The sequence below is a fragment of the Saccopteryx bilineata genome, chromosome 2 (assembly GCF_036850765.1).
Source record: "Saccopteryx bilineata isolate mSacBil1 chromosome 2, mSacBil1_pri_phased_curated, whole genome shotgun sequence".
Taxonomy (NCBI): domain Eukaryota; kingdom Metazoa; phylum Chordata; class Mammalia; order Chiroptera; family Emballonuridae; genus Saccopteryx; species Saccopteryx bilineata.
In genome coordinates this window covers 340,460,119-340,486,041 of record NC_089491.1, presented here as the reverse complement: position 1 = coordinate 340,486,041, position 25,923 = coordinate 340,460,119, and the positions used below count along the sequence as shown (strand labels likewise).

Genomic DNA, 25,923 nt, shown 5'->3' with positions numbered 1-25,923 from the left:
TTGGCTGCAGCCCCAGGCCATCACTCCTGGACTCAAGCACTCCATTGGTCCGCTACCTCACCGGGGGCTGCTGCCTGGCCATCGAGTGGGAGGAGTTCCCCCATGACGCCAAAGGCACCTCCCGCCCACATTCCAAAGCCTGGGCCTAGATTTCCCCGGGACCATGCCTTTGGGCGGGATGGGAAGAGAGAAAGACTTCTGATTGGGTAGAGAGGGAGAAGTGAGTATGCGATTGGTCACTTTCCTGGAGGGGGTGGAGTCGTAGGTGGCTCCTGGAGCCGCGCTGAGGAGCTCTGGGGAGTCTCAAAGTTTGTGTCTGGAGCAGAAGCGGAAAGTGGGCTTACCGAGGAGTTTTCCTTGGGATGAGAGCTGTTCTCCTACCTTCATTCTGGATGAACACCTTGCTTTAACCCCTTCAGCCTTGGGCCCGATCCCTCGACAGCCTGTCTCCCTCGGAGATTTTTCAGATTCCCGCGGACACCGGACGGGAGCCCCCGGCAGTTCTCTCTCTGGCAGGGGAGTGAACGTTTTCCTTCTTCAGTGGATAAGCTACACGCCCACACACACACACACACACACACACACACACACACACGCACGCGCGCGCGGAACCCGACCTCGCCCTCCCAGGCGGTTCTGTGCGCTCAGCATCCTCGGCCCAGCGCGCTCGGACCACCATGGAGGTACTGGAGAGCGGGGAGCAGAGCGTGCTGCAGTGGGACCGCAAGCTGAGCGAGCTGTCAGAGCCCGGGGACAGCGAGGCTCTCATGTACCACACGGTGAGGACTCGGCGGGGCGGGCAGGGGCGGCTGGAAAGCGGGAGTGCTGTCATCAGGGGGAACAGCTGGGGACCGGGACCTGGGCTGCAGGTATTTGGGAAGAGCAAGTGGGAAGAGGTATGCCCAGAACGAAGAAATCTGGGAGAGACGTGTTTTGTTTTGTTTTTTTAATCTAAATAGATAAAAGTGGGCGGCTGGCCCTTTTAAACTGTCAATAATAGTTAACGACACGGTGTTGCTTTAGCAATTGATACTTGTTTTCCCTCCCGAGGCCTTTTCGCATCTGTAATGTCCTTTCCCCTTGCCCTCAGGACTGGAAAGCCGGATAGGGGTACCGTTTTGGGAATAATGTGCCTCTGTTTCAGTCAGATTTTGTGGCAAGGTTTTTAAATCTAAACCAAAAAAAAAAATTTTTTTTCTTTCCTTCGCTGCCCTATTCTCTCTCTCTTTTCCTTTTACTTTCTTACTAATATTTCAACAAGTAATCTTGCTGTGTGTGTGTGTGTGTGTGTGTGTGTGTGTTTTGGAGAGGCCCCTTCACATCAGGAGGAAGATTGCTTTATTTGGCTGGTTTAACTGTACAGCCAAGAAATCTGCTTCCTCCCTCTTCAGAGGAAAGATCAGAGAGGAGTATGGAAAATCTGAGACTGCTGCATATTTCAGAAAGTCTCTGGAGAAGATGGGACAGCTCACCGGTTCCTAGTTCAGTCTTATGCCTCAGAGACCCATTTGAGGATTAAGCTGTCACAGAGCAAAGACATTTCTTTGAAAGTTTTCAATTTCAGTTTTTTGGTATATTTAATGCCAAATATAATTGTAAAATGAAATTTTGTTTGCAGCAGCCAGCAGCGATAAATGACTTTTTAAAACGAGATAGTTGTTTTCTATAAATGCAGAAGTTTGTCAGAGAGAGAGTGAGAGAGAGAGAGAACAACACTAATAAGACTTGTCTGGTTCCTCTTCATGATTCTTTTAATGAGGTCAGTGCCAGGATATTTGAAACTTTTGCAAAATGGCCTGCAGGCTCCACCTCGTTGGCCTTTGCCTCTGCCTGACGTTATTTTGGGAAAAGGGATGCGGGCCTCACAGTGATTCCCACCGAAGCATTTGTGACGGAGAATGGCATGTTTAGAAAATGCAGAGTGCAGGGCTGAGGGAAAGGTGGTTCACGCTGGGGCACTGGCCAGATATGGAGTGCGGTTTACCAGGCTTTGCTCACTGAACTGGCCCAAGGAGACTGCTGGGCCTCATTTGGATTGGGGGCTCAGATGTGCTTCCTGTTCTCAGTACAGAACCTAGAGCAAGTTGGCCCTCAGAAATCTTCTGATAATTGGATGCTCCAGATGTTTCTCCTGATATGGGCTGCATTTTAACCATTAGCAGGGGGCAGTTCCTCTTTTGTGTGTGTGTCTTTTGTTCTTAAACACACTGAGAAATATCACATTCAGAAGCCATAATGTCACAGTTTGGGGTGTCTTTGAGCTGGTGGAAGGAATTATGCACAGGCATCCCTATTTCCTTTCTTGGGCGCTGTGATGTGCATTTATGACATCATAGGCCAGGGTGTGAGATGCTCCCTGTGAATGTGATATTCATTCCAGGCAGAACACCTTGGATTGGTTCTAACATCTTCACTTACCGGTTCAGGGATAGAGACCTTATATTCCTTTTGGTATTAAGGGATTGGTTCTATTTTGTCATGGTAATGAAGCAGTGATGTATGATTATTTTTCTTCTGATTTTATATTTTTGAATGACTTTATGTTCTCCACATAGGAGAGTATCTCTCTTTGGGGCACTTGCTCATGTAAATATGCCACTCACAATTGCCTCCAGTCATTCCCAACAAACTGTGTCTATGATTTAGTGTTGAAAGAGGTATTGGGTTTAGTACCACTGATGGCTGAATTATATTCTGTCTACACTATGGGGAGTTTGGCAGAGATGTGAAAACAGCTAACTTCCTTCTCTGTTTCTAGAACTCTGTTGGGTGTCCAGTTGTGGAGTTGGTCATTATTGCTATTTGTCCATAATGTGGAATAAATGGATTGACCTCCAGGTAGAAAAAGGATGGTCTGCTTATGCATTCATTCCATGATTAATATGTTCTTTTCATTAATCATTATTGAATGTCTTCTAAGTGCCAAACGTTATTCTAAACCGTTGGGATACATCAGTGAAGACAAGCAGGCAAAAAATTTTGACCTTGAGAAGCTTAGTGTGTGTGTGTGTGTGGGGGGGAGCTAAACAAATGACAGTCATAAGTAAGTGAAATAGTGTGTTAGACGACATAAGTGCAATGGAAAGAGTAGAAAGAGAACAAGGTGAGGGAGGGAGGTGGAGGAAGGGCAAAATACGATATTGAACTGAGTAATCACAGTAAGCCTCAGCTAGCAGGTGGATCTGAGCAAAGCTGTGAAGGAGGGGAGAATGTTAGCTCAGCAGGATGGAAAGCTTGAGCAAAGGCCCTGAGGTAGCAATATGTCTGGTAGGAGCCCATGGTAACGTTATTTTTCATTTTAGATTTGCAGCGTTTTGGTCAACTATTTCTCTTGTAAGTGCTGGTAAGTTCTGAGACACAGTGCCTGGGTTTGGAATGACCCTGTAGGGCTTTCCTGTTGAGTGGATTGAGCATTCTATAGGGACAGGAGATCCTGCAGGGAGGGTAAGGCACAGGTATAAGTGAGGAAGGTGGGAAGATATGATAATAGCTACCTCCTATTGAGTGTTTATTGTCTGAAAGGGAGGGCTGGCTTCATGAGCCTGCCCCCTGAGGACGCCTATGGACCCCATGTCCCAGTAGAGCCCAAGCTCTATGTCGATCAGGTGTCCCTGATTTGACTTCCTCATGCAGTGGAACACTCCTGCTTATCAGCAGGCTGGCAGCCTCTTCGAGACTACTCTTGAGGTGGCTATGAGGATGCTACTAATCAGTGCTCACACTAACTGCCACCGGAGGAAGAGCACAAGGCCGACACACAGAGTTAGTTGCAATAATCACACAGGTAATTTATTACTCACGGATGCTTTTGGTTTGCCTGGGTACAGCTTAAGAGGTCCCCGTCGGCGTGTTCCTCTTGGCTATCTTTGGTCAGAGCTCAGAGCGGCGTGGAGACAGTTCACATTCACGTTCGAGTCTGGGCGACTACCGCAGCAGGGGGCCCCTCAGCTTTAGTACCTTTTCTGGTCAATGCCTTCTAACAGCTATCAATCTACAGGATTAATCACCTCAGACCACCTTTTTGGGAGTTCCTCGTAGGGAACCCCTTTTATGTTAATCTACTGAAATGTTACATCAAACCACTTTTTAAGATGTTCTTATTTACGTTAACTTACAAAGTTATGACATCAAGCCACTTCTTATCTATGTATAACTTAACACACACACACTAACTGGGCCCTGCTTGAAAGTCAGAGTCTGTTTATCACATTACAGAGTTATGACATCAAGCCACTTCTTATCTATGTATAACTTCACACACACATTAACTGGGCCCTTCTCGAAAGTCAGAGTCTGTTTATCACATCTGCACCCACTATATTAATTCCTATCCAGATGGCATAACTTTATTTAATTTTAATTATTTTTAATATATCTCAATTACTTTTATATATCTTCCACATTTTTGTTTTTTATATTTCTGTATATTTAATTACCATCACATTATATTATTACAACACCCTTCAATTGGTTTGATGCCTTGTTGTCACCATCTTGCCATCCTTAGTAGTTTCTGAACAAGGGGCCCAACTTTCTGTTTCACATTGGGTCCCACAGATCACATAGGTGGTCCTGCTGAAAGCCATTGTAGTAAGTGCTTTTCAAAAATTATACCATTGACCCTTCTTAAAGACACCACAAAAGAATCATTTTTATTATTTTCAATTTATAGCAAAGAAAACAGACTTTATGAGCTTAAGTGACTTGGAGAAAGGTTGCCACAACTAATTATTGATAGAACCAGAATTTCAATTCGATTCTGCCTGCCTTCCTAGCCCAAGTACTCGCTCCTCCAGAGTCAAAGAGGAAGACGGGGCCAGAGGATGGGAGATGACTGAGCAGTCAGAACCTGCTGAGCCCCAAGGCAGCTAATGTTTAACTGAGGTGGTGGTGACAGCCACCAGGCCTTTCTAGTGTGACCAACTCTATTTGCCCTGCTCTAAGTAGGGATTTAGTGACCACATGCATGATTGCTAATGCCCTGTTTTAGCAAACCTGTCACTTAACTGATTTTAAAAACGTAGAAGGTTTAAGTTGCTTAAGGCTGGGATTTTAAGGTCTCTCAGGGACCTCTGTGAGCCATAGTAGCCATGTTTTTCTCACTTGTTTAGTTACGAGGAAGACTTCTTGCTAGATAGCTCAGTTGGTTAGACCATCGTCCCGAAGTTTAGAGGTTGCTTGTTCGATCCCTGGTCAGGGCACATACGGAAGCAGCTCAATGTTCCTGTCTCTCTCCCTTCCTCTCTTGATAAAATCAATCAATAATATATATATATAAAGACTTCTTGGTTCAGAGGACAAAAACTCAAAGTCTATAAAAGAATGAAATGCAGAATAGAGTGAAGATGGGCTTGCTTGTTAGATTCTAAATCATTAGAGCTTTGGGCTCTCTTTCGAAGCTTAAAAGAGTAGTTCCTCTACAGATGATGAAATATTATTTTCAAATCAGTACTTTTATGAAAGTGACTTGGGGGTCTAGAGGTCAGGAGAGGGAGGGAGGGAGGAGTTATTTACACTCTATCCCTTTGTATTTAGATTTTTACCTCCTGAATGTATTTAGAAAAGACATTCTCCCGGGGGAGGATAACAGTGGGTTTGTGCAGGACCTACTTCCTGATCTCTGTCACCTTTTTATATCTCAGTTTAATGATCTAGAAAACAGAATTTCTGTCAATTATTGCAATGATTTTTAAAAATCTTTTAAAAAAGGTATACAGCAAGAACTACACAATCTTTGCAAAGATAACGGCAGTTCTAGTCGTTTTAAGTGCAAAATTCCTGTAAATCCCACTTTTTGTAAAATGATTTCGTGGTGACACTACTTAAATTTTGCCTCAAGTGGGGTCTTAAAGTAAAATGAGTGATGCTGGACAGTAAAAGGTGGGAGGTCAGAGCATGCTTCACCTGCCTGGTGTCCGGAAGTGATGGCCAGAACGGAATTGGCTAATGTCACAGGCTGCTGGTCCAGAGACCGGCAGGGCTCCACTGGGACACTGAAGCCTGTGATTTGTTGCTTGTCTCCTGGCCAGGTTCTGGGGGGACTTGGGTCCTGGTGGCTTGAGAATGTCATTACTTCTGGTCACATGACCTCCACAAATTGAATAAAGCTAACCATTTCCAGTAGGAGACAAAACTATCAAGTAAGTATAATTTGTCTTTGAGGCTCACTTGATCTTTTTTCACCTTCACCCCTTTCATATTTTTCTTGTTTCTTGGACCCCAACTGCTCGCTGTCATAATGGTCTCTTTCTGACTTTCCCTCGTGGTTTTTGCTCTCAGGGAAGATTTGGTAAGCTTATGCTAATATATTTAAGAATAATTACTCCAGGTCAAAAGGATAAATCTCTACATGGAAAACTGAAGTTAATAGTCAGGTGATGGGGGAGGGGAGGAAATGTGGGAGTTGCGGGGGGGAACCCTCACGACCCCTCTACTGTTTCATGCCTGTGACCATTATTCATAAGGTCGCCTTGCATGTGTGTTGCTTGTTTATCTATGATCTAAAGGACTTTTACTGGCTGGGTGAAACATCTTTGACCTGTTATATATTTATATTTTATATATACTTATAAAATATATGTATTAAATATATATATATCTGAAATTGTTCTCATGGTATTAGCATGAGTTGGGGAAAGTGGACTGGGGCCCACTCCTGAGAGATGAGAGTATTGTACTTGTCTTCTTTCCTGTAAGATCTTGAGTGACAATACTCTATGCAGCTCAGACAGGAAGTTGATCTTGATGAAGAAACAAGGCATTGCATCTCTAGATTAATAATTGAATTACGATGCTTGCCACTGCGAGTAACTGAAAACTGATTCTGATTGCTTATATAATAAGTAAATTACTATGTCATGTTACAAGAGGCCGAGAAGGACAGCTACTTGTCTGGCTGATTCAGCAACTCCTTGGTGGCATCCTGGACCCAGATTCCACCCACTGATATGCAGATTCATCTTTTGTTTGGGGCAACTTGAAGGCAACTCATACCCACATGAGTTACAGGTGTTCAATTCAAAATGACAATATCCAGAGACAGAGAGGGTGTGTTTTCTTTGTGTTCCTTCTTATGATGGAAGAAACATTTTTCAGAAGCCAGCTGATTTCTCTTTGAACTTTATTGGCGAGGATGGGGTCAGTGACCATTTGTAAATCAATGGCTGCAAAGGGAATTGCTTACATGATTGGCTTAGATTCATCACATGGGGATGGAGGAGCTTTGGAGGGCTCCCCATTGTGACCATTTGTAATGAATGACTCTTAGTAAAATAGTCGGAGTCAGCATTTCTCACCTTAACTAAAAGATGTGTTTGTTTAACCAATGGCTGTTTTTATCACAAAGATGGACTAGCAAATAGAAAATGTTTTACAAACCACAGTTAGCCTTGGGAACAAAAGATTAAGTCAAATACTGTGTCACTTGTAAAGCTCTAAGAACAATCTTTAGCTGTGCTAATCGTGCCCAATGAAGGAAGACTAGAGAGACAGCAATCATCTGTGAAATGCAGGCAAAAGTTATCATGGAGGGGTAAGTACCGTTGTGTCCCAACCCACTAACCATGAAGTCTAGAGTTGACTATATTATCTGAACTCTCTGAATCAGGGTCAAGTGTTAGGGCTGAAGGGAACTAGCTGAGCCTGTAATCATACTTACCATGCCAGACAAGAATGACTTGTTCTGTTCGAGGTTCACACAAGCGCACATCAGCAGGTAGAAAGCTGAATGTCATTTTTCCAAGAAGCTGTTTTTCCAGTTGCATATGGCTCTTCAAATATTGATCAAGGTGTGCCCATTTGCAGCTCAAACTGCCTGCCTCAGGCATGGCGCTGACCTGTCTGCTGACTGCCTTGGGAAGATGGCTCTCGGCCGTGGCTGGGCAGTGGGCAGGTAAAGGGCTTGTGGATGTGGGGTGTCTGGGAATGATATTATGTATGAGGGAGCAATGTCTACATTCCCTGTCTCTGCAGAGTTAGAATGGAAAGGAAATGGTGAGACCCACCATTGTTGTGCCACCTTGAGCCTCTTTCTTTGTCTCCCTGCTCACTACATGCTCTCTAAAATGAAGTTCCAGGTGACCTTGGCTTTTGCCCAAATGGAATTGTCTCTGTTCTCCAGGAAGTACATAGGAGGCGATGACCCGTTTTATCTGCAGAGAATCTGGATCCCAGAGCCACATAGAGGTTTGCTCAGCTGGAACACAGCTCTTCAAGGACAGGAGATTATGTCTTTTCTGTATTCCCACAATTCTTAATCCAGCACAGGATGCTCAGAGATACATCATCAATGCTTGATGCACTTTGAGTGAGGCTTGTCTTGGAGAACAGATAACCCCAGTGGCCTCATTTATGATTTTTTTTTTTTGTATTTTTCTGAAGCTGGAAATGGGGAGAGACAGTCAGACAGACTCCCGCATGCGCCCGACCAGGATCCACCCAGCACGCCCACCAGGGGCGACGCTCTGCCCACCAGGGGGCAATGCTCTGCCCCTCCGGGGCGTCGCTCTGCCACGACCAGAGCCACTCTAGCGCCTGGGGCAGAGGCCAAGGAGCCATCCCCAGCGCCCAGGCCATCTTTGCTCCAATGGAGCCCCTGCTGCGGGAGGGGAAGAGAGAGACAGAGAGGAAGGAGGGGGGTGGGTGGAGAAGCAAATGGGCGCTTCTCCTATGTGCCCTGGCCGGGAATCGAACCCGGGTCCCCCACACGCCAGGCCGATGCTCTACCGCTGAGCCAACCAGCCAGGGCCCTCATTTATGAATTTTTAAACTCTGTATTCTTGTAAATGCTTCTGCAAATCTGAAGTTGGAGCCTAAAGTGACTTGGGTAATTCCATATCAGTATCTTTCCTTGTTCAGTTGAGAGAAGATGGGGCTGGGGGCTTGTGTGCCAGTCCTAAGTCTCCACTAGAGTAGAGCTGAAGGCAGCATTGTGGAAAGGTGGGCTTTGAGCCAGGCAGAATGGATATCCAGGGCCACTGGATCTCTGGTGACCTTGGGCAACTTAGCTTACCTCTTTGGGTCTCACTTTCTTCACATGTCCCTGCCTGGCTTATAGTAGGCACGCTTTTCTACACTCTCCCCTAAGTCAAGCATCGTCTCTCTGGGGCTGCAGGAGTCTGACATCATTCAGGAAGCACGGGGGCCTATAATTATTCTCTCTTGTGTATCTTTCTTTCTCTCCACCCCAGCCTCTCCCTTCTGCTATAAACACAGCTCTCGGCTTCGAATGCGTGTTTGCCAGATGCTGTTACTCCTTCTTGCTCATCTCTTCGCTCTGATTTTACTGCCAGCTTTGCTCACACAAGTGGTCAATAGCTACGGCCTTTGTCTTCTCTCTGGCTCCTTACCCCTGCCTCCTGTGTTTTCTGGTTCCTGCTGCTGCTGGATCCTGTCTTTTCCCCGTCCTTGCCTGCTAGGCTTCATGGAAGTATTTGGCAGTGGTGACCACCAGGTCATCTTGTAACTCGTTTTCACTTTGGCTTCCATGATGCTCTGGTAGGTTTAGTTCTTCCTCCTTCGCTGGCTTCCTGATCACCTGTTAACAGGTGAGCGTTTGGTCCTTGGCCTGCTGTTCTTTCTGTGCGCTCCTCTGGGCTCCTCTTCAATGCAGGAGGTTCTCAGACCTTCATATCTGTTGTTTGTCAATTGGCGAACGGTAGGAGCTCTTTGGAGTGGGACCCCGGATTGTTCTGGACAATTTGCCTCAGAACACCTCTGTCTGGGTAACCCCTGAAACTCCATGATGTGTTCCTCAGCCCAAGAAGAGCTGTGGCACACTTTCATCCCCCTTATCACAACACCCCATTTATCTCAGGGACTGTTGAATAACTCAGCTCTCCTGCTGTGTGAACCTGTGAGAAGCACCCGGGTCATTACGGGGACACAGCTGTGTCTAGAGTCAATGTCACCCATCAGAGGCAGGCTGTGTTTTGCTGGACTTTGTGCTTATTCTTCGGCCGGGGAAACTGTGCTCTTTCTTCCCCAGTGGTATGTCTGACTCTTTTCTCGGACTGTGGAAGGTCAGTGCCAAAGCCAGACATAACTTCTGAGATCATGTACCATATATTCGTCTCGTGTGTTAACTGCTGTCAAGCTCGGTTATACTTGTCTCACGTTCAGTTGCCTGCCTTTGAAGTGCTCTACTCTGGAGTAATTTATTTATCTAAACTTTGCTGCATGACTTTCCATTTTTTTCTTTTCTTTTCTTTTCTTTTTTTAAGAATCGAGATGGTTGTTCCGAGCTACCCAAATTTCTACACCTGCTTCTTGTTAGAAATATCAATGATGGCTTTTGGAAGAGAGTTTTTCTTTGGAGCATGAAGCAGTTTGACATGTGAGCTCATTATTATACAAGTTACTTCATGTCCTTGGTCTCAGTGTCTCCATCTATAAAATGTAACGTGTGTCACACAGTCTCAGAGGTCCCTTTTCATGCCACAGTTCTTTGCTGGGCTTCACGCTCCTACCTTGAAATGAATTTCATCTTTAGGAAATGAGCGATTTAGGCCCTGGCTGGTTGGCTCAGTGGTAGGGTGTCAGCCTGGTATGTGGAAGTCCCAGGTTTAATTCCCAGTCAGGGCACACAGGAGAAGCGATCATCTGCTTCTCCACCCCTCTTCCTTCTCTCTCTTTCTTCTCCTCCCGCAGCCATGGCTCGACTGTTTCAAACAAAGTTATCCCTGGGCGCTGAAGATGGCTCCATGACCTCACCTCAGGCACTAAAATAGCTCAGTTGCCGAGCAACGGAGCAATGGTCTCAGATGGGCAGAGCATCTCCTGGTTGGGGGCTTGCTGAGTGGATCCCAGTTGGGGCACATACAGAGTCTGTCTCTCTGCCTCCCTGCCTCTCATTTAATAAAATAAAATGGGTGATTTAAAACAACAAGTTTCAGTTGATTTGCCCATTTCACTGTGGTAACTCAGTTGGCAGGTGTAGCTTTGCATTTTCATAGCTTGTTTTCTGACTTAAAACCTTGCTTTGGTAAAACCCAGACAAAATAAAGAATGGAAAAACAGGCAGGCACAGAGGTAGGAAACATATTTTTAACATCAGGGGAAAAAAATCTCTTTTCAGACTTCTTGGCAAATAAGAGGAGTCTGGGGGGAAAAAAGTACACAAACAGTTTCCTAGTTGTCTGAGTGGAAAATCCTGGTTTTTCACATTTCATATCTTGGAAATGTCTGAATAGTTTTTGTTTAAAGGGAAATTCCTTTTGGCTGAGAAAGAGGCTGCAGCGTTCAAACTGATAGGGCTATGTTTTTAGAAAACTTGGAGGAAATACGGCTTTGGGATGAAGGTTCTTCTCACTGGCCAGTTGTGTTGAACAGAAATTTAAGTCCATGTTTAGCAATCACAGTGTGCTAAAGGTTCAACTTTTAACTCCTTCCTTCCTTCTCACTTCCTGTCTGTGCATCCTGGGGAAGCATCTCCCACAGTGGGTCTTTCCTCCAATTTGAGAGATGTAATGAACTGCTTTTCTAAACCTGTACATAGTCAAGGCAGAAGGATTTACATTCCTGACCTTGGGGCTCTCCCAGTAGAGTGGGAAGGAAGCCATGTAAACAAGTCATTAAATTACCATCATTAAATACCTGGTGTACATTTCGCAGTAAAGCTGTATTCAGAGTGTTTCCGGAACACAGAGAATGGAATAACAATCACAATTCTGAAGGAGATAGAGTTGGGGAATACTTCACAAAGGAAGTGATATTGGCAATGGGTCCTGAACTTTAAATGAGTTCTCCAGGAAGTGGAACAACAGCGACTGAGTAGGAACGTGTAAAACATCTTGGTTGATTCTGGGAATCCCAAATAGTTTTGTGTAGTTAGAGAGCACAGTGCTCTCTGTGGGGAGTGTCGGAAGATAGGACAAGTTCATAAAAGGTTTGCAAGCTTTGTTAACCATTGGGACATTATTTCGTGGGCAGTGGGGTGGAAAGCTTCAATTGAGAGAGGGACAGGAGAGGAAATGTGTTTTAGGGAGGACATCCCAGTGGTTATGAAGGGTGGCTTAGAGGGCAGAATTAATGGCAGCAAAATAATCAATCTGCTGTCTGTTCCCTCTATGAAGTAGAACAAGATGCCACAAAGGCCTGGACCAGGCGGAGGAGCACAGGAACTCACGGAAGAGTTAAGAGCTAGGCTTGGAGACTTGTGCCCCAGGGGGATGATGGAGAGACATGGGAGACTGCCTGTTTTCTGCCTTGGTAATTGAGCTGATGGTGCTGCCGTTGACCTAGAAAGGCAATATTTGGAGGAGGGATGAGTTTGGTGGGGAAGATAATGACTTTGATTTTGGACATGGCAATTGTGATATGTTCACGGAACATTCAGACACCTAACAGGCATTTGGACACTTGGGTCTGGAGTTCTGGAGAAAGGTTTGGACTGGAGATGCAGATTTGGGTGTTACGAGCCTAGTGGAGGACAAGGGAAGCTAATCTCTCATATAAAATAGGAGATCAGGATGATGACCTCAGAGAGTAAGGAGGTGACAGAAAGGCTGAGGAGGGAGCCCTGGGGGACTCTTGGAGGGTTAGCAGGGGAAGAGAAATCAGCAGATGGAGCTCTGAAAGAAAAGGCAGGGAAGTGTGGAGAAAACCCAGGACCATCCCATCACAGGATCCAGCAGCCAGAAGAGTTGCAGAGAAGTCAAGATCAAGGGCTGGGTGTGCTCTCTGGCTGACCGCTACGCACTCCAAGCCCTGTGTGCATGCTCGTGCCGGGCAGTACCTGTGTCTCGGCCTCGGAGGGCTGCCTGTGGTCTCTACCTGTGGCATTGTGCTTGAGAAATATGCATGGGAGTGTGGGTAACATGGGCACACTCCCGCTTTCTTTCATTTGTCTTGTGTAAGATTAAAATCAATCCTCCAAATGGCGTTCGAGCACTGTCACAGGTGCCTGTGCAGTTTCGCGAGGGTACTTTCTTCAGTCTTCTCTCCAGGCTGAGTCTGTCTATCTCTGATGTTCCTCTGGTTGGTGAGGAGGACTCTGAGCATGGTTCCCATGCATCGGGGAATGCAAAAGAATGGTCTCTGGACTAGCCCCTATAAGAGGGGTGAGATTTATCAAATGGCTATTAGGTCGGAGCCTTTTTCTCTGTTTCTTCTGACTCTTCCCACTGAGACAGCATTAGGTGACTCACTGATCGCCAAAGGTGAGTTTGACCACAGAGATATCAACAATATTCAAATGGCAGAAAAACAGAAAGAAAATTGGTCTTGTGTTTATAAGACATAAAACTGGGGGCAGGTGAGGACAAATGGTTTTGTAATGAGAATGTGGGTCCGAGGGCTTTTCCAGGGAAGGAACATTAAAATATATGGTGCAGCTTCAAAGAAAATGTGCCTCTCTAAGCAGCTCTGGCTTTCAGAACGTACACCGGACGCCCTGCGACCTTGCACACACCCTGGTGTGCTGGGGCTGTCGCCCGCCGTTGCTCTCTGCTGCCCTGTCTCTGGGATATTGCTGTTATCTCAGGTTTGCTCTCACCCAGGGAGGTCAGGGACAGGCTTGGGAAGAGGACAGGGCCTAAGAAAGAGAGGGGTCGAGAGTAAGGAGAATTCTGCTTCCTGACTATCCAGGGAGGAAGCAGCTCCAACCCACAGTTCAGTTGGGAATCTGATTACTTTGTATCACACTATTTCAGTAACCAAGTGTCTTCTGAAGTTGAAGTGCCTATGTTACAAACTTATAAAAAAAAAAAACAGACTTACAATAATTTTTTAGAACAAAGTGAGATTCACAGCAAAATGGAGCTGAACATGCAGGGAGTTCCTAGACATTCCTTGTTCTGTCCTCACCATGTATGACCAACCCCACCCACCCCACCGTCGGCCTGTCACTGTTGCAAACTTTTAGATTGTGGATGCACAAGCTGGTCCTCATCATGTATGACCAACCCCACCCACCCCACCGTCGGCCTGTCGCTGTTGCAAACTTTCAGATTGTGGATGCACAAGCTGGGGTTACCTGTGCAGGTTTGGATTTTCACTTTGATTTTTAAGAATCGTCTCAGATGAGCTGCCTTTTCTAGTCAGACAAGGAAGCAAATTGGCCCACAAGAGCCTTAAATGTGTGTGTGTGTGTGTGTGTGTGTGTGTGTGTGTGTGTGTGTGTAGCATGTGTTCTGTTTTGTTTTAATAGAAACTTAGTTAAAACTTTTTAGGAGCAGACCTACAGATTTCAGTAGAATGCAATTAAAAAGTTGAAATTTGGTGAAGCCCTCCCCCCCACATACACACACTTCTTTCTATTTAGGAATAGCTTAGGCACCACTGGACACTTTGGAAAGGGGTGGGATCACGGGGGGGAAAATACTATATATTTTGTAACCAAAGAACCCAGCCAATCTTTGTAGCTGGAACTTTTAACTTCCTACCCGGAGATGGTTTTCATTTCTGCTGCTCAGCACGGCCAGGAGTTGTTTTTCTGGTTCTGCTCTGGATTTGCAAGTTTTCTTTCCAGGCTTTTCTGCAGACATGACCTACATTTGGGAACAGCTGGAAAGCCTGGGGCTGAGGATGGAGGAGGCCGGAGGAGGCCTGAGGAGGCCCGAGGAGGCCTGAGAAGGCTGCGACCAAACTTAGAGGCAGACAAGGTGGCCAGCCCTGGGCTCCCGGACAGTGTGTTCTAACTGGAGGCATCCAGCGACCTCGGCATTTTCGGTGTGTGATGAGGGAGCCAGGCAGAAAAGTAGCATGGAGAAAAAACCATTTGTTTTTTCAGCTGTGCTTATACAATAGAAACATGAGGTGGGTTGAAACCAGTGCTTGCTTTTGATTTAAATACAGATTTATAGGAGGAAACTGAAATCGAGACTGGCCCAGCGGAGAGGGTGGTTGGTTGAGTGGTTTGAGCACGGTGAGTTTTTAGCTTGCTTATTCCAACCCTTCCTATTTCTAGTGTGAGATTCTGAACGTCCCATGGTCTCACGCTGAGGGCTCACACCCCGCCTCCTGCCCTGTGGAGAGGGTCACTGGGAAAAGCGGGCATTTTGGAGTCCACACCAACTTCATAGCCCTTGTTACCACGGACAGATGATTTGCTCAGTGTTTCCCCAGCTCTGTCCACATGGCAGTCTTAGAAAACGATGACTTGCTGATGTCTGCCTGGTGCATTGAAGTCATGGATGAGGCTGAGCACACACAGTCCAGGGGCTCCGGCGGCTCCAGCCTCCACAGGGAGCGCGCCATGGGCACACTCGTTGGGAGGCTGCCGGCACTGTGCTGAGCACATCGTGGGTACCTGGTAAAGTATTTGCCAGATGAATGAATGAGTGAATGAATGGATGGATCTGGGTGTACAATATGGTTCTAGTGCTCCCTACGCTGGTACCTTTCTGAGACAGTTTCACAAGGCTGTGATAAAGGAGGAGTGATATGATAGTGACATGATGTAAATAAAGTGTCTATCACCACGTCTGGTCCGGGGCCACGACAGAGGAGATGCTGGATCACTGTCTTCCATTTTTCTCCTTCAGTACTTTCAGGGAAGCATAGGAAGAAAACCCTCGTTGAAGTCTAAACTTCAAGAAAAAAAATTAGTGGTAGAATAAAGCCTCTTCAATTTGACCTAATTATTTTATTCATTCACTCATTGATTCATTCATGGATTCACACATTCATTTTCTCCAGTTTTATTGAGATATAGTTGACCTATAACACAGGTGGACAACATAATGATGTGATATTTGCGCATATTGCGAAAATGATCACCACAATAAATTTAATTACTGTCCATCACCTCACACCATTACAGTTATTTTCCTTACTATGAGAATTTTTAAGATCTTAGACACTTCCAAAGATATAACATGATGTTGTCAACCATAGTCATTGTGTTAGACATTTCATCTCTGGGACTGATTTATCTTATAACTGCAAGTGTGTACCTTTTGACCACCCTAATGTGGCCTAATTATGACCAGACATTTAGGTGGGGGCAAAAAAAAACCCTAAAAGTTTCTTTAATTCTTACCTGAATCTTTTTAGGTCCCAGGCCCGGTATTGATTTGCATGACCGAAATCATACTTCAATTTTTCAGACACCTGATTCTGCAGAACTGAAATTCTTTGTGGGTTTTGAGGAGGTTAACATTCTTCAAGTCACAAGAGGGAGGGCAGGAAGGGGGGCAGCCTGTCCTCTGACCGGGCCATGCCCTGCAATAACCATGTATGACTGACACTGAGGTCATTTACAGTGTTTTTCTAATATACAAGGCATTTCTGGGGCTGATTGTAATAGGAATTCATTAAATAACACAAGGGGAGGGGAAGGAACTGTAGGTGTGGCTGGAGCAGCCCCAGTGGGGCCCTATCCCCAGCCCTGGGAGGAAGCGTGAAGGGCTCAGTGTCACCTTCTGGGACACTGCCTGTCCCTGGGCCTTCTGACCCATGAGTTGAACTACATTTGGCTTCTGACCTTCCAGAGTAGTTGATGTACGTAGAGCTCAGTGAGAGAACTCCCTTGAGTCTGCTTTCTTGGAAAGCGGGGTTGTAAGTTGATCTTGTCTGCCTCCCTTTTATCTGGACCGACCATCATTCTGTCTACAGCAGGGGTCCCCAAACTACAGCCCCGCAGGCCACATGCAGCCCCCTGAGGCCATTTATCCGGCCCCCACTGCACTTCTAGAAGGGGCACCTCTTTCATTGGTGGTCAGTGAGAGGAGCATAGTTCTCATTGAAATACTGGTCAGTTTGTTGATTTAAATTTACTTGTTCTTTATTTTAAATATTGTATTTGTTGTTCCCATTTTGTTTTTTTACTTAAAAATAAGATATGTGCAGTGTGCATAGGAATTTGTTCATAGTTTTTTTTTATACTCCGGCCCTCCAACGGTCTGAGGGACAGAGAACTGGCCCCCTATGTAAAAAGTTTGGGGACCCCTGGTCTACAGAGTTCCGTGGGGAGTCTGGCAGGAGAGTGGACCCCATTCCTCAGTGCCTTGTCAGTATCTTGGAGACTTCAGTAGGGGTTTGGGAAGGCGCTGTTAGAAACCTGTGCCCAGGTCTCTGTCCTCTCTGGAAGCTGTCATTTTAAACAATAACAAAGTCATTGCTGATAATGGGGTTGAATGCCAAAGAGAGAAATCCTTAGCTGCCAAGACTAACAAGTTTGAATGTGTCACCTGGTGGTCCTTCTCTAGGGGACTTTGTTACTGCTAAGCACCTGGCATTTGGGAGACTGCTTCGCCCTTCCTTATTTTTTTCATGAAATGCTGATGACTTTTCATGAAGCTTGTTCTATGGTATTTGCCGACCAAAATAAAAATGTCCTGATAGGTAGATTTTTTTTTTCTCCTTTTCTGTTTGAAAAACGATAACCTGAGCCAAATGTGTTTTTAGAAAAAGAAAAAATATATCGAAACAAAGCCAAGAACAAAAGTTTCAAGATTACAAGTGTAATATGTCACTTGGCTTCAAAATATATTAATGCAAACATGTTAAGATCTCCTTATCTCATAAACTAAGAAGTCCTGAGCCAAGACTCCTAAGACTGGTGCAGTGGTTGAATAGTGCCAAGGGGGCCCAGGATTTTCTCACGTTTTCATTCTGTTATCTTTAGCAGGGAGACGATTGTCCTCAAGGGCATTGCCTCATGACTGCAAGATGACTGCTTCACCTCCTGTGTCACATCACAGTCCCCGCTACAAAGAAAGTGGGAGGGCAACGCAGAGGGGGACGATTCTTGCATTAGAAAAGCTAAGACTTGCTCTGAGGTCCCCAACAGAATTCCTCTTAGTTTTCTCTGGTCACCCATCACTGGCAAGAGAGGCCAAGAAGGCAGGTGTTTTAGCTGGATACCTTGTTACCCTAAACAAGATCAGCATGGCTGAGAGCGAGGAGGGAGGGTAGGATGTATATATATTGAGTGGTCAAGCAGCAGTGCCTACCATATTATGAAATAACATTTGTTTAAACTGACAGCATCATAGGTCAGCTAAGGGCCTTTGAGATGGCCAAGCATGACCTTTTCATGTCGCAGATAATGGAACTATTTATTTCTTCTACTTCTGCACAGTGTGCCAAAACCTCAAGTTACACCTTTTGGCACTTCTGGTCCAGGCTGCTCATCCTCTGAAACACAGTGTCAACGGTGCCCGGAATGTGAGTGGGCCATGAAGAAGGCCCTTTCACTAGAGAGGAGAATGGCAGGGACACAGGTGCTGTGTAGATGGGAATCAAAAGGTCTGATTATGCTTTCTCAGGAAAAGCAGCCAGCCAACAATAATTCCTGGGCCGCCTCTGAGTTCAGAACCTGGAACCTGGCCTCCTGGAATGATCACAAAAGCCGTAGAGGGAAGGCAGCCCCGCTCCTGAGGAGCTGAGCAAGCAGGGCTGCCAGAACAATCGTATGTGTGACACAAAGCCCAGACGCAGGCTAACAGTGCAGAAAGCCCACGGCAGGCCCGGGAGCCAGGCTTGGAGGAGTCAGCTTTGAGCAGGTATATGTGAAGGTCTATTATTTGGTGGTGAGTGACGGTGTTTAAAACAGCTTTGCGAGTAAGCAGCTTTGCCTGGTTGGAGCCATTTAATAACACTGCCCTGAAACCTGGTGTGTTTTCTTCAGACTAGCAGCCTTGAGTTGCTCGTGTTCATGGACCTTTGCTGTGTGCAGCGGGGGTGTTAAGGGAGTGAGAGTAACTGGAACATGTCTGGGAGACCACTTGCTCTGGGCCAACTTTCCATCAGAACTTTTTGTTTCAATCCTCTTCTTCCCGTCTCACATGTCCTAGGACTGCCTGTAGCCCCAACATTTTGTTTCTACCCTTGCTTCTTGTTTGAGATTTCTTTATTGGGGGTCCAGCCAGTCTCCTCAGTTCCGGACCTGTGTGCCCAATAGCATTCTGGAGGGCATTCTCCATCCTTGCCTCCAGGCCATCTGGTAGAACAGGTAAAATTGAGGGACCAGGGTCTCAGAGGCCCTTATGCCCCGCAGTGGACCAGGTAGGACTAGGGCGTTGGCAGCATCTAGGTGTCTTAATCTGCTTGGGCTGCTCTCCCAAAATAGCATACATTGGGTGGCCTAAACAACAGACTTTTATTCCTCAGAGTCTGGAGACTAGGATGTCCAAAGTCAATGTGGGGCCAGTTCTGTTCCTGGTTAGAGCTCTCTTCCTGGCTTTCTTCTTGCTGTGTCCTTCCTCACGTGATGGTGGAGGGGGGGGGGCGGGGAGTAAGAGAGCACGTCATCTAACCCTGATTACATCCTAAACATCCCATCTTTAAACACCACATTGGGGGTTAGGGTGTTAACATATGAATTATGGGGTGGCACAATTCAGTCCATATCATGGGTGTTCATTAGAGTTTGATGAGGCTCTCTAGTGACAAGTGGTGGTGACCAGGACAGTGTGCTTTGTGTTGGAAGAAACCTGTGGGACTTGAAAACCTGTCGAGTGGTGGCTCTAAGCTGGATCCATGGACTCACGGGTCGGGGAACCTCCTGAAATGCTCTTTAGGATATAGATGTGCAGAGCATTTGTGCATTTCCATTACATTTCAAAAGGTATTCATGGCCTCCAAATGTTAAGAGTAGTGTCCTAGAGATTGTACTTCTAAAGTGGAGGCTGAGAGGGATCAAGTCTGTGCACAGCAGTCTTGTCCACTGTGTGCATGGACAGGAACCCCAACCAGGCTGCTGGCTGTGCCCGGCGCCTTCCAGAGAAGCCCCGCTCCCTTTCCTCCTGCCACCACTGGGCACTAGCCCGGACCACGGACAGGTGAGCTGACCACCCCAGACTGAAGGGTGTGCTTCACCCGGATGCTACACTGTTCATCCCTGAAACCTAACCCTTTGTCTTTGTTTATTGGGGAACAGAACCCCTGTTTTGGAAAACAAGTGGCTTATACCATAAGCCAAAAAAAAAAAATCTTGCTTATTTAAGATATTTCACAATATTCTCAAGATTCTGACTCAAAAGTGGACAAGAGTTGAAGCTGTCTTTTCTGACCGTTCATGGGGCGGGGCGGGGAGTGCTCTGGCCCAAATGTGCTTTTATAACACCCGGAGCTGAAGCGAAGCTCTCACCCAGATATTTTCTCCTTCCTCCTTCCTGGTCCCCTCACACCAGTCATTCTGCTCTCCATCAAAATAAACTTTTGAATTTTATTTGGCCTTACAGGTTTTTGTAAACCCTTTAAATCATTTTTGAAACATAATGAACATAAAATTTTTATCTGTTCTTAGCCTCGAGCTGGCCTGCTCCTGACCTGGGCACATTTCCTAAAGGACCCCAGAGATATTTGCCTGGGTTCCGTGTCCCTGTTCCGACTTGGGCTTCCTTCTTCTTCCTTTCCTACTTTTTCCTTCTATCCTTTCCCTCTCCTACTTTCTTCCTCTCGTGTTGGCCTTTCCCTTCTTCTCTAACTGTGCTCTAACTTTGCCTTGTTTCTAGAGCTTTGCAGTCCTGACAGTGTGGAGATCTGAATTCAGGGTTTGGAATCTGTTCTTAGGTTCTCCTGCCTCGTCGCTGGGACCTGTGGTCCCCAGCGGGCGACAGCACACTGGAGGATGTGCCGTTAGTGGTGTGCATGGACAAGAGTCTTTGAGGGGAATCAGAAACTGCAGAATTTACTTTCCAAATATAGGGAGTAGCTGGGGACCGAGGAACATTGACATTGGGCCAACATGAGATACTGAGGACTCCCAGCCTATTGTTCTGTCAGTTCTGGAGTCTACCTGAGCAAACCCGCTCGTGTGTTTTGGGAGCCTGGTCCACTGGTTGGGGCAGTCGATCTAGGTTTGCTGTTTACAGGTGTCCGTGATGCACAGGGTAAGCACTGGGCGCCAGCAATCCTTCCCGCAAGACGCCTCGGTTTGAAACCAGCTCTTTTCCCTTCTGAGCTCACATAAGACCCTGCGTCCTTGCCCAGTCGGGCACTGCAGGCAAACACTGCCCATTGCTCAGATTTTGCACTTAAAATACAACTATCTTGCATTTTCTTTTTTGCAGAGTAGCATCAGTTACCACTCACACTGTGATTCTACAGTTTTGTGGCTGATGACCTCTGAGAAGCCACCAGCGACTTTGGCCACTCCTGTATCTTTAGTCCCTCCCAGGCAACTGGGGAAATGAGCACATGTGAATGTGATGGGCAGGCACGTCCCCATCCACAGACAGTTTCCGAGCAGCTCTCTGTGCCCAGCGCTGCAGTGGGCGGTGACAGGAGGAGTCCCAAACCGAGTGGGGACCCAGCCCCCTGCCTTAGCTGATTCACCCTAACTGAAAAATGCCTCGTTTCCTTTTTTCCTCATTGGCCCAGTCTGCTTCCTGCTTCCCACATCACCACCTAACCAGTGACCTACGCTCTTTTCCTACGCACCATTGTTTGAAAGCAGTGGGACCCGACTTACTGATCTTCCTGAAGCATCATCGCTGACCATCAGCGCCTGCCTGGACCATCGGCCTTCATGTTGACTTGGGCTTAGGGGTCAGGCAGCTAAACCACAGGGAGGAGGGAGAATCGAAAGACAGAGGGTGGTCAGGACCTGTTCAGAGGAAGCAGCAGCCACTGGGCTCCCACAGACTCACTGGCCAGGGATTCAGACCCAATGCTGGCAGATGAGCTATCTGGCTTTAACAGAAGCACAAAATACACATTTTTATGTAAATTTCTTGCTTTTAACAGTTGCCCCTTTTTGCCCCACCAATAAATCAAAGGAGGAAAAAAAAACCCCATAAAGTAGGTATCTTTATAGTCCATTCAGAGATAAATTGTGGACTCTCCCGAAATTCACAGAAATCTAACAAATGCTCCAACCTATGTAGACTGCGCTGAGATTGTCCAGATGAAGGCATGGCGTTTCCAGGTTGTAGCTGATCTCCGTTTCTTTCTTTTTTTTTTTTTTTTTTACAGAGACAGAGAGTGAGTCAGAGAGAGGGATAGGCAGGGACAGACAGACAGGAATGGAGAGAGATGAGAAGCATCAATCATCAGTTTTTCATTGCACGTTGCAACACCTTAGTTGTTCATTGATTGATTTCTCATATGTGCCTTGACCGTGGGTCTCCAGCAGACCGAGTAACCCCTTGCTGGAGCCAATGACCCTGGATTCAAGCTGGTGGGCTTTTTGCTCAAACCAGATGAGCCCACGCTCAAGCTGGCAACCTCGGGGGTCTCGAACCCGGGTCTTCCGCATCCCAGTCTGATGCTCTATCCACTGCGCCACCGCCTGGTCAGGCTGATCTCCGTTTCTTAAGAAGAGTGCTTTTCCTCCACCCGTCGGAAATGCTTCTGTAATTAGACATGCCATCCGGATGTGGGTTTTTGGGTTTTTTCCCCCGCTTTGTCCTGACTGCTTTCTAAGCTCATCTTTTCTGTTGTTATGTCTACTTGAAAAGAGATTCTTCTCTCTAGCCTTGATTTCAATTATTTTCTGCCATGTTTCAGATTACAAAATTGTGGCCAGACATCAGGTCATTTCAAACATTTTTGGGTTCATTGAGCTTAGTGGTCTCTGATTTGATTTGATTTACCCTGGCCTCATTTGCTTCATGTGTGAAGAGGAAATGATAATAATAATTCCCATTGATTTCAGAGTTGGTATGAGGATTCAATGAAGTTATTTGTGTGGAATCACTTTAGAAAAAGTCAAGCCTAATTGTAAGGTGTCAAGTTTAGATTCCAAGGCATCGCTGGTTACTGCTTCTACATTTCTTAAAACAAGGTTTATTTGGGTTGTTTCATATCTATCTATCTGTCATCTATCTATCAACTATCTATTTATCTAATCTGTCATCTTCAACATGAAATTGATACTCAGGCTTTTCTGACACCACTACTAATTATTTGATTAGAAGCCCAGTGCATTATTCCAAGATTCTTTCCTTAGTCACTATTTGTCATGCCCTTTCCTGAACTCCTGTTGGTGTTATCTGTCTCCAGGTTATTTTGAAATTGTCGCGCCATTGCGTAACCACTTTGTGTTGGCGCTCTGGGTCTCTGTGGGGACAGCCACGGACATGCCGTCGCTTCATCAGCCTCCGCCGCTGGCGCATTCTGCTTCCGGCTCGTCTGCACGGAAACACCCGGCAGGGTTTATTGCTAGTCCTCCTTTTGCTAGAGTTTGAGCCGAGCTGCAAGCCCACATCCGTGCAGTCTTCCACCGTGGCACAGAGCGTGTGACAGGGAGAAGGGAACTGACAAGGGTGGAGGGACGGCTGGGCAGGCCTGATGGATCACGATGGACTCGTGTGTAAGCTCAGGGACTGCTTTTAGACCCGAATTTCCCTTGCTGCAGCTTCAGTTCCGAAGGAATGAAGGCAAGCCTTTCTGAGCTCCACCCCGCAACTTTTGCCCTTTGTGTTTGTGGATGGTTGGTTGTGTGCTGGTATGTCCGCCGCATAGCTGTGGCATTCTTTTGTCTCCAGCCTCTGGCCTCCCCCAATGCCATTGGTCAGGGCTCATGGGAAGCAGATGCAGTCACCCTTATCCCTTTGGCCACACATTGGAATCACCTGGAGAAGCTTTTAAAAATACTGATGCCTGAGCCCCAGTCCAGACGGACTAAACCAAGATTTCTGCAGGTTGGGCATAAGAATTTTTTACACAGTCCCCGGGTCAGATTTGTACTTATATACTAGGTCTGGAAGATACTATGTAACACCTACAAAGTAACATGGAGTGATGTGGATGGGTGGATAGATTTGTGACCAGGCAGGAACAGTGGAATGTTAACAGTAGAATCGAGGTAGTCGGCATACAGTATTCATTATACGATCCTTTCATCTTTGCTCTGATTTACATTTTTCAAATTAGAATGTTGGCCAAAAAAGAAAGAAAAAAAGTATCCTCCCACACTTCTCCAGATGATTAATTTGAGGTTGATATCATCCAAGGCTTGATGGTGGAGAGGAAGGGAGAGAGATGGCATCGGTGTGGGATGAGCATCTGTATGGGAAGAGTGTCAGGTTGGCAGGGCTTAGCACATGCCTGGCGGCTAGGTGGCCATTGCCTATTTAGGAAAAGGGACCCCAAGAAGGCTGGCCCCCGAGAGGAGGTAGGTGACAGCAAACTCCTGGCTGCTTAAATATCCATGTCAAACCCCAATCGTGATTAATCAGAATTCCAGGTGTCATTGATTCACAGAGCAGCGCAGAGAAAAACGGATGTTTTTGAAAGATGCTAATTTTTGTATAGGACCATCTGGTTATTACACACGGGAGCAGAACCTTGGGGCCAGAGAAACCACTCAGGGTCATCTTGTCCACCCTCCCACTCACTGTCTTTCCCAGTGGCCTGTGCTGAGTTGCATTTGATTTGTGCAGCTGGACAGACTGTTTTGAGGGTGAAATCACTCTTCATTCCTGAGCATTTAGTTTCGAAGAGTTTTCCCAAGAGCGTCATCAAAGCTGTTTTGTGCAAGGCTGAGTTGCCCCTCTCTCTGTCCTGCTATGTTGAAACTGGGTGCTGAGGCGGAGGGAGAGGCAGGCGCCCCGAGAAGAAGGGTGTTGTGTAGGGCTCGTGTTTGCACTTCTCACTGAGTCACAGGTCCTGGTCCTGCCTGAAATGTGCAGAATGAAGTCTCAGATCTAACTTCCCAGCTCCCTCCCAAACTTTGTCCTGCTTTTAAGGAGTGCAGAAGCAAAGGCTCTTCTGTCCTCGCCTGTGGATCTGGGAAACAAACAACAAAGGCCCTTTAAGGGAAGGGGGAGGCTCAAGAGTCCTGCAGATGTGAGGTTACAGTGTGTCAGCCAGGCCCCAGGGAGCTGCAGCCAGCTTACTGCAGAGGCCTCAGTTCGGGACTCATTTGCGGGTTCGCAAAGAGAAATAACCTGATGATGAGTAACCCTTAAGTCCACCTCCTGGAGGCTCTTGCGCTCACAGATGACTTAGACAGTCTGTTCTGAACTTTCTGAGGTTTTGACATAGATTAAACTTACAACTAATGCCCTTGCTGATCTTGATCTGTAACTTTCAATTTCTACATCAATAAAATATGCAGAAATATCTCTAGGCCCTTTCAGCTTTTATAGTAACTAATTTTTATAATGCTGTACAGTTTGTAAAATCCACTCATAGACATTAGCTCCTTTGAGTCATACAATCTTCTTAAAGGGTTTGAGGATCTCAAGGCTTGCGGTTGATGTGCCATCTCTTCTCACTCTCTACCCATTCCTGGGACAATTTTCTATAGCTTCAACTACCATCTATACTACAATAGGCCTGTAATTAATGTCTTTAGTCTGGATCTCTCTCCAAAATCTGATTCTCCAGTGGTCATCTTGCTCACACAAAGGTTCCTCAATGAAACGTGTCAGACACTGAACGTGTGATGCTTTTCTTCCCCAGGGTTCACCCAACACCTGTTGCCTATCTCAGCGCATGGCGCGTGTATCCCTCCACTGAGCAGGTCAGGCACCTTCCTTGACACCTTCTCCTGAAACCCTCCTATCCAACCAGTCATTTAGTCTTGATTAGGTTACTCTTCCTTAATTAAGTCCCTCAATGGCTTTATGTTGCTATTAGGAGAAAAACACAGTCTCTAACAGGACCTACAGCTTCCCCTATGGTTTGAGCTCTGTATCTGCTCCATCCATAAGAACTTTTTTGCCCTTTTAAAAGTTCTTTAAATATATGTCTTCCTGCCACAGGGCCTTTGTACGTGTTGTTCCCTCAATCTGGAACTCTTCCCCACCACCCTTTGCCCAGTTAACTGCTGCTTATCTTTTAGATTGACTCAAACCTTAAGGGAACTCTCCTTGTTCTTAGAGAGCTAGGTGCCTTTATTTCAGAGAGGTTAACTTTTTTGATTGACGGACATTTTTTTCCTTGTTAGTGTAAGTTCTAATAAAATAAAGATCTGTTTGCTTTTTACTACCATTGTAACCCAGTACCCAGTACTCAGAAATATCTGTTCCATGAATGAACCCAGTGGGGATTGGTAGGACAAGTCTTTTTATTCATAAATATATTTTT

General features: G+C 46.2%; 1 protein-coding gene across 2 annotated transcripts in view; it reads left to right on the top strand.

The window, feature by feature from the left end:
• The first annotated feature begins 272 nt into the window (after nucleotides 1-272).
• CREB3L2 (cAMP responsive element binding protein 3 like 2) overlaps nucleotides 273-25,923 on the top strand; it is a 97,564-nt gene continuing 71,913 nt past the window's right edge. Inside the window, exon 1 of one of the 2 annotated variants that reach the window (XM_066262377.1) lies at nucleotides 273-779. In XM_066262377.1, coding sequence (XP_066118474.1) covers nucleotides 678-779 — 102 coding nt within the window. In that variant the 5' untranslated portion in view covers nucleotides 273-677. The remainder of the gene's footprint in view (nucleotides 780-25,923) is intronic. The other variant, XM_066262378.1, reaches the window with a different exon arrangement.